Consider the following 8156-nt stretch of genomic DNA (forward strand, 5'->3'; position numbering starts at 1 on the left):
GGAATCGAACCCGGGACCCTTCAGTCCGCAGGCCGACGCTCTATCCACGGAGCCAAACCGGTTAGGGCTCCATTGATTTTCTTAGAGTGGAAGAGAGAGACAGAGAGAGAGAGAACAAAAAACAATACAGAAACATCCGCCTGCCACACTCCTCTAGCTGCCCCTTCGCTTGTAGAGATAACTTGGTTCGGGAGATCTTTGTTTCTTTTCCCCGCAACAGTGAGGCATTTTGGCTGGTTGACAGCCATTCAAATAAAATGCACATTAAAAAGTACTGTATGGTCAGGGCTTTAATGAACTTGTTACAGACTGTAACACCAACAACCGGTCATAGACCAGGAACAAAATTGTTCTCATCGGCAAGTGTGTTATTTCACTGTCACATTCAGGCTCACCCGTTGTGAAGTGCAGAGAATAGCAAGTAATTCTTCATAACGGCAGCTACCCTCTACGTGCTACCGATAAATGTAAGCTCTTATGGAAGATACCATTCCTTGCTCTGAATCTAACATCAAATAGCTCCGAATTAGCTTTTTAACTTCAGGCAGCTATTTCAGAATGGAGTGAGTCATTGAGTTTAGAACATAATTTTAGAAGCACATTCATGTCAAAGGGAGGATGTCAATAAAATGCACATTAAAAAGTACTGTATGGTCAGGGCTTTAATGAACTTGTTACAGACTGTAACACCAACAACCGGTTCCATTTTTCAGGGCTGTTCTCACGACTGCAGGCTCCCGTTCCAACAGTGAGAGCCTTTTCCACCCCCCAGTCCTCACGTCCTGTGGCCGGTGCTGCCGTGTGGGCCCTGGGGCGCCTCAATCATGTGGCCGTGGCCGTGCCGGACCTGGAAAAGGCCCGGGCGTTTTATCGGGACGTTCTGGGGGCCCGGGTCAGTGAGGTGTCCCCTCTTCCTGAGCACGGGGTGTCTGTGGTTTTCGTCGATCTCGGGAACACCAAACTGGAGCTGCTTCACCCGCTGGGAAAGGACAGTCCGATCGCGGGGTTTCTGCAGAAAAACAAGGCCGGAGGCATGCACCACGTCTGCATTGAGGTATTCAGTTTCCTTTAAGCCTTGGCGTTTCACGTTTCTCTCCCACAGAATGTCTTTTGCTTCCTGAGACTGATATGGTCACTGTCATCAGAAATTTTGTATGAAGTTCTTTTTTTTTTTTTGCTAATCACCTGTGGCTATTTTTCCATTGATTTTTAGAGAGCGTGGAAGGGAGGGGGAGAGACAGCGAGAGAGAAATATCAATGTGAAAGAGAGAGACACATCGATTGGTTGCCTCCCACACCCCACACCCTGACCAGGGCTGGGGATGGAGCCCGCAACCGAGGTACATGCCCTTGACCGGAATCGAATCTGGAACCCCTCAGTCCTCGGGCTGACGCTCTACCCACTGAGCCAAACTGGCCAGGGACTGAAGTTCTTTAAAGGGGATTAGTAGTAGCATTGGTCCCACTCAAAGATGGATCCGTAGATATATTTTCTTTTCCTCTAGAAAACTGCAAATAATAATATAGTTTATCAAATCTGGACTCAACAGCTTCTACAAAAGGCACTGAAGCCCAGACAGTGTGTCTCGGTGGTTGAGCATCAGCCTATGAACCAGGAGGTCCCCGTTCGCTTCCCAATCAGGGAACCTGCCCAGGTTGTGGGCTCAATCCCCAGTGGGTGGCGTGCAGGAGGCAGCCATTCGATGATTCGCTCCCATCATTGATGTTTCTCTCTCTCTCTCCCCCTTTGCCTCCCTCCCTCTCTGAAATAAATAAAAAAATATTTTTTAAAAAGTCACCGAAGTTGGCCAAAACAGATTTGAGTTTCCACTCTATGATTTATTGATCACATATGACCTCCAATATAACAGGAATACAGCTGCTTTCGCTATCAGAAGGCAATTAGAAGAAGCAGTGAAAAGACCTGGTGAAGTAAGAGGTCCCATGTCCATGCTAAGTATTCATGGAATTGTTTCCTGTCCTTAAGATACTGCGAACTTCTTTCTTATTACAAAAGCAACACATTTTCAGTGACTGACTGGTTTTCCCAGATCTCCTCGATTGTGTCTGCCAGCAGTTCCTGAAGAAAACATGGCACTTCCTCCTGGGAGCCTTCCTCAGCAGGTGCTCCTGCTGGAATATCAACAATAGCAGTTACACTCCAGTTTGGTTTCTTCTGATAGGAGGAATGTCACAGGTAGGCCTCTTTCCGAATCCGGAAGAGAGGCGCGTTGATTCCAGGGATTGGCTCAGTTCGTATTGCAGACATACTGGTATCTGAGAACCTGCTGTGTGCGCGCTGCTGAGGACTTGGTTCAGCAGCGAACGGGACAGGGACCGTGCCCCGTGGGAGGGGCAGCCGGAGCGGGCAGTCTGTCCTGTGATACGCAGAATTCATGCGCGCGTCTCCTCACTAACAGGTGAGGACAGGTTGGTTGCTGTGGCAGGTCCAGGAGGTGGGAAGGCCCCTGTGAAGGGATCCCCAGGGCACAAGGGGAGGAAGCCCTGGGCAGAGGGAGTAGCAGGTGGAAAGGCACAGAGTTATCAGAACAACTAACTGCCAGTCCCCCAGGACGCCACATGCATTGTTTTCTGTATTTCTTATAGCTACCCCAGGAGGGCGCCGTTCTCCCCATCAACAGGTGAGGAAGCCGACTGAGAATAGCTTGCTCATAGTCACATGACTAGTGAGTGGCAAGGCTGCTAACTAGTTTTGTCCAAACTAGATTTGTTCTGACTCCAGCGTCGGCACCGCTGGACGGCGCCATCATTGTATGAGCTGAACTTAAAATCCGAGGTGGGGAGCCATAAGATGTTCGGCAGGGGACTTGCAAGGCTTCGTAGTTCACCGCTCTCCCTGTCTTAGAAGGTGGATTTTGGCTGCAGGTCTGTATTGCAGTGGACTTGGGGTTTATCTGAGGCCCCCAAGGACGACAAGCAGGATCCCCGCCTTTGAACCCACTGCTCCGTCCCACACCGCACTGTCTGGGTCCTACATCAGAGCCCAGGCTTCAAAGGAAGCTGGTGTGAGTGAGAAGTGCAGTGAAGTGGGGACAGTGCAAGCTCAGTAACGTAGCGGTGGATGTGAGAGTCGAGGTTGGCGGGGGGATGAAGATGTGGTTCAGTGTAAAATGGAGGTGGGCGACGGGAAGTTGTGGAAGGTGGTGGGTTAGTCCTTAGTTAATGTGAGACACCATCAGTGTTCGCTGCTCTCCGTAAAAAATCAAGTGGCTTAACCAGGTAGACAGGTTTTATTTTTCAGGCCTCAGTCTGAGAGTGAGCTGTCCCAGGCTGATGGGCTTCCTCCAATCAACTGGTTTAAAAACCTTGATCTTCCTCAGAAGCCGAGCCCCACAGATGCCCTTGCCAAAAGCATCGTTTGTTCCAGGGCGATGGCCTTGAAATTGTCACTGACCACATGTGGTTTGATTACAATCACTGCCAGTGCTGCCCGTTGGAAATATAACACAAGCCACATAGATTATTTATTTGTTTTAAATATATTCTTACTGATTTCAGAGAAAGGAAGAGGGAGATAGAAACATCGATGATGAGAGATGAGAGAGAATCATCAATTGGCTGCCTCCTGCACCCACTGGGGACCAAGCCCAAAACCCAGGCACGTGCCCTGACCAGGAAACGAACCTTAACCTCCCTGTTCCTGGGGCTCGACCACTGAGCCACACCGGCCAGGCCAGATAGACCATTTTAAATTCATGGATGCTGCCACGAGTGCTTCCGGCCTCTGCAGGCCGCCCCCTAGGAGGTGGGTCTGGTGTCGACTGGAACTAGCCGTGCTTCCCCTAAACCCCATCCAGGCAGCAAGGGTTTGATGAAAACGGTGAAAATTCTTAGGCGCCGTGGTAGCTCACCCAGGAAGATTTCGCAGCTTCTTTTCCCTCTGGAGCAGGAGCCGGTATGTGTGGTGGTTTCACAAAGGCTCTGCCTCAAGGCAGAGGAGAGAGCCATGAACCGAGGGCTCTTCTAGTCTCAGGATCCTGTGATTCGGTGTTTCCATGATCTCAAATGTGCTCTTGCTTCTTTCCTTCTCTCCAGGTGGATGACATCAATGCCGCTGTGATGGACTTGAAAGAGAAGAAGATCCGCAGTCTAAGTGATGAGGCCAAGATCGGGGCCCACGGAAAACCCGTCATCTTCCTGCACCCCAAGGACTGTGGGGGCGTCCTGGTGGAGCTGGAGCAGGCCTGATGCATGTGAGAAGCTGCGATGGTGGCCGGGAAGCTCCTCAGGGTACTTGGGCTTCGAATCCTTCACTCCTTCGGTCACTTCCAAGTTAAAAACCAGATTACAGAATGAGATTCAAAAAATTATATATACGTGTGTATATATACAGTGTGTGTCCCCCAGAAATGTATACACACTTTGAATAATTATGAATTCCAATGGGTTAAATCTGAAAAGAAAGAGACATCAATTGAGCGTCAGCTAAGTGTATCTACATTTTTGGGGGACACACACACTGTGTGTGTGTGTGTGTGTGTGTGTGTGTGTGTGTGTGTGTGTATTTGATTTGGAGAAAATTTTGATCACTGAATGCCTAAGGAATATTATTAAAATCATATTCATAGAAATAAATTCTTCCTGTTCTACAATGGGGTCATTTCGGACAGTACACTAGCAGTGTGAAAGGGTGTGTGTGTGTGTGAGAGAGAGAAAGAGAGAGAGAGAGAGAGAGAGAGAGAGAGAGAGATGAGGCAGGATGGGGACACAAAGGAGGTGTGGCCTCAGATGTTTGGCTTTTCTGGAACAGCTCATGCTCACAAGCCCCTCGGGGCAGGTGTTTGGGGTGCTAAGTCCTATACGTACCAGTAGGAAGGTTTGTGGAGAACTGGGTGTGTGAGCTCTGGGCTGCACAGTCGGCTGCATTTTTAAAAATCGGTGGTCGTGGAGAGGACAGTGAGTTTGTAGAGGTAGCACTGTCATTCAGGTGCAGGGACACAGAAGCCCCTGAAGGGATGTGCAGAAGGACAGAACCCTTGCTGAGGCGCTCACGGTCCAGGGCGGGAAACGGCTTCGTGAAATATTTGTAAATCGCTACAAAGCAGCAGGAACGAGTTAGAAAGGAAGTAAGCAGAGCTCTCAGAGGAGGCTTAGAGGCACAGCCTTTGGCCGGACTTTCTTCTTTTTTTAAAAAAATTCTTTATTCTTGAAAGTATTACAGATGTCCTCCTTCCCCACCATTGACCCTCTTCACCTCACTCCTGCACCCTTTCCAGGCCTTCATCACATTATTGTCTGTACATATAAGTACTTTGGTTAATCTCCACTGGATTTCTTTTTTAAAACAATATATTTTTATTGATTTCAGAGAGGAACAGAGACAGTATCATATGACTTTGCAGAATCTCGGATGGGTGCATAGAATGAGCGCACGGTGTATGGGAAAGTGTTAACATCTTATAACTCATGGATAATTGGATGCTGAGGAGAGAAGGAGGTATGCACACATTGAGCCTGCTGTTAGGGAAGACAACTGTAGCATTGAGTTGTTATTTAAAAGTTAAAAGCAATGCCCTAGCCTGGTCCCGGGTTCGATTCTGGTCAAGGGCACATACAGGATCAACCAATGAATGCATAGATATGTGGAACAAAAAATCTCTCTCTCTTCGCCCCTTCCCTCCCTTCCTCTCTCTTTCTCTCTAAAATCAGTTCTTTTGAAAAAGGTGAACTGAGCAGTGTCTGGCCTTGTATGTCTCTTTGCGTGGATAACCACGGTCAGCTCGCAGTGACAGAAAGAACAGGTTTCTGTGTCTGAAGGTGACCTACGGAGGTGACCGGGGTTCCCGCAGCCACGGGTGTGTGGGTGGCGCCACCCTGCCGGGTTCAGAGCCAGAACAGCTGTGAGTCCTGTGCCCTCAGCCTGGGACGAGTGTTTCCTGCGCTTATTGTGTGCAGAACGCTACCTCTCGGCTTTAATTCACATCTTAGTTGTTAAAGAGCCAAAACATATCCTGCACCTTTATCCGTGGACAGAACTGGCTTGTGTGAGAGGAAGGCTGCCAAACGCGCCTCCTGAGAACTTGAGATAAGGCGCGTCCGGCCGCCCTTGGCCGGGCGCACAGGCTGAGTCCGCAGGCGGTGGGTGGATAAGCCGTGGGGTGGTTTCAGGTGCATGACGAGGCGGACATCCCCCCGCCCCTCGAGGTGATCGGAATAGAGATCTGAGCTCGGAGGAAAACAGGCGCGGAACGGTCATTGCTAATGAAAAGTGCAATTGTTTGCAACAAGGCTATGAACATAACACGGGCGATTCGGAACCAAGGAAAGGGATGCCCAGGGAGCTGAGGTTGGCAGAACCTGGTCCCCCCCCCCCCCCCCCCCCCCCTGGCCTGGGGTTGGTTGGTTGCTGCGGCTGAGCATGAAATTAACTCCTGTTGTTGTCATTCCCGTTCCTCAAACATGGAAGGCCCAGCTTATCGTAAGGGCAAGAAGCTAATGGTTCTCATGGCAACAGTGGAAAACACACTTGAACTTCCCCCACAGGCCTGCCTCATCTTTCTTCAAGTTGCACAAGCCAGAGACTGAAGTTGAATTCTGACACCGCCTCGCCTCCAACAATTGTGCGTGCACACACACACACACACACACACACAGCCCTCACAAAGGCCTCTTTCTTTAGCCTTTCTTTAGCTCACATCCATCTGCTGCTCCCCACCCCCCTTCGTCTGGGCTCCCTGCACCCACTCTCATCCCCCCAAGCCCTCTCTTGGCAGCAGAACGTGTGTGTGTGTGTGTGTATGTGTGTGTGTGTGTTTAATATGTCATTATCATGTTTTATGACACACCTGTAGTCATGTCAGCAGTTATTGCACATGTTAAAGCATCTCCACCTCACACAGAACATGGGAGGGTGACTTCAGTTTAATCAAATGATCACACAAAGACCTGTGAGCCACATTCCAAGTCCCGAAGGAAAAGGCTGCACTGCGGAGAGCAGCTCCAGGGGATGGCAGCCAGCAGGCCTTCCTGGGAGCGGACGGCCACGCTGGAGCCCGTGCCCCCAGGACGCCGGGCTCTGTACTGGAGTGGCCTGCATAGAAGCGTCCTGAGAAAGCAGGCGCCCAGCCAGAGAGAGCAGCCCTGCCACCAGGAAACAATACCTCCCGTCCCTTCTCTGGGTACCAGGAGGCGGCTTTCCGGCCTCTGCCTCCCGCGTGAAGGGTTCTAGGAATCTCTCCAAGACAGGGAGGCGGACCAGGAAGGGAGCCAGGAGCCCACAGTGATGGCGGGAGCGCGGGGGTGGGGGAGGGAACCGGTGCAAGGCAGCCCCAGGAGCAGGAGGACCAGGATGCCCTCCCTGCAGCCCTCCTCACCAGGGCACCTAGCGTCTCCTCGTCTCTAAGGAGGTGGCAGTGCTGTCCTGTCTCTTGGCGGGAGGTCCGTGGTGCTGCGGAGAGGAGCCTGGGACCGGCCCCCCACAGTGCTGGGCCAGCAGTTGCACTTGTGTGTGTGTGTGGGGGGGGGGAGTGGTCAGCTCCAGGCCTGGGTCTGGGGAGCAGGGACAGGGCCCGGGCATCACCGGGAAAATTCCCAAGTGCCACTGCTCTGCCCAGGAGTGGCCAAGCAGGACCACTGGGTGGGCTGCGAGGAAGACCCCACCTCCCCTGGGGGGGGGCAGAAGGTGGGGTCACAGGCCTGTCGCTGTCTGGTTCTCTGTTTTCTCGAGCATAGAAATGGAGCAGTGTTTTGTATTTCTTTCTCTTAATACATTTCTTTATTGATTTCAGAGAGGAAGGGAGAGAGAAATAGAAACATCAATGATGAGAGAGAATCATTGACCAGCTGCCTCCTGCTGGGGATGGAGCCCACACCCTGGCATGTGCCCCCGACTGGAATCGAACCCGGGACCCTTTAGTCCCCAGGCCCACACTCTATCCACTGAGCCAAACCTGCTAGGGCTGTAGCAATGCTTTTTATTGCTTTAAGTCATTCCCCACTTGTGATGAGCTTTTATATGTTTACTAGAGGCCCGGTGCACAAAAATTTGTGCACTCGGGAGGGTCCCTCAGCCCGGCCTGTGCCCTCTCGCAGTGGGGACCCCTCGGGAATTGACCACCTGCTGGCTTAGGCCCGCTCCCCGGGGGATTGGGCCTAAGCTGGCAGTCAGACATCCCTCTGGCAGCCCCGCAGCCCTC

General features: G+C 51.4%; 1 protein-coding gene across 1 annotated transcript in view; it reads left to right on the forward strand.

Annotated features, from left to right (window-relative positions):
* The window catches only part of MCEE (methylmalonyl CoA epimerase), a 17025-nt gene extending 12412 nt beyond the window's left edge, over nucleotides 1-4613 (forward strand). The window contains exons 4-5 of the mRNA XM_005871078.2: nucleotides 714-1054; nucleotides 4057-4613. Of these exons, the coding sequence (XP_005871140.1) occupies nucleotides 714-1054; nucleotides 4057-4209 (494 nt within the window). The 3' untranslated portion in view covers nucleotides 4210-4613. The remainder of the gene's footprint in view (nucleotides 1-713; nucleotides 1055-4056) is intronic.
* The last annotated feature ends 3543 nt before the right edge of the window (nucleotides 4614-8156 follow it).

Source organism: Myotis brandtii, unplaced genomic scaffold (genome assembly GCF_000412655.1).
Source record: "Myotis brandtii unplaced genomic scaffold, ASM41265v1 scaffold329, whole genome shotgun sequence".
NCBI classification, from domain to species: Eukaryota; Metazoa; Chordata; class Mammalia; order Chiroptera; family Vespertilionidae; genus Myotis; species Myotis brandtii.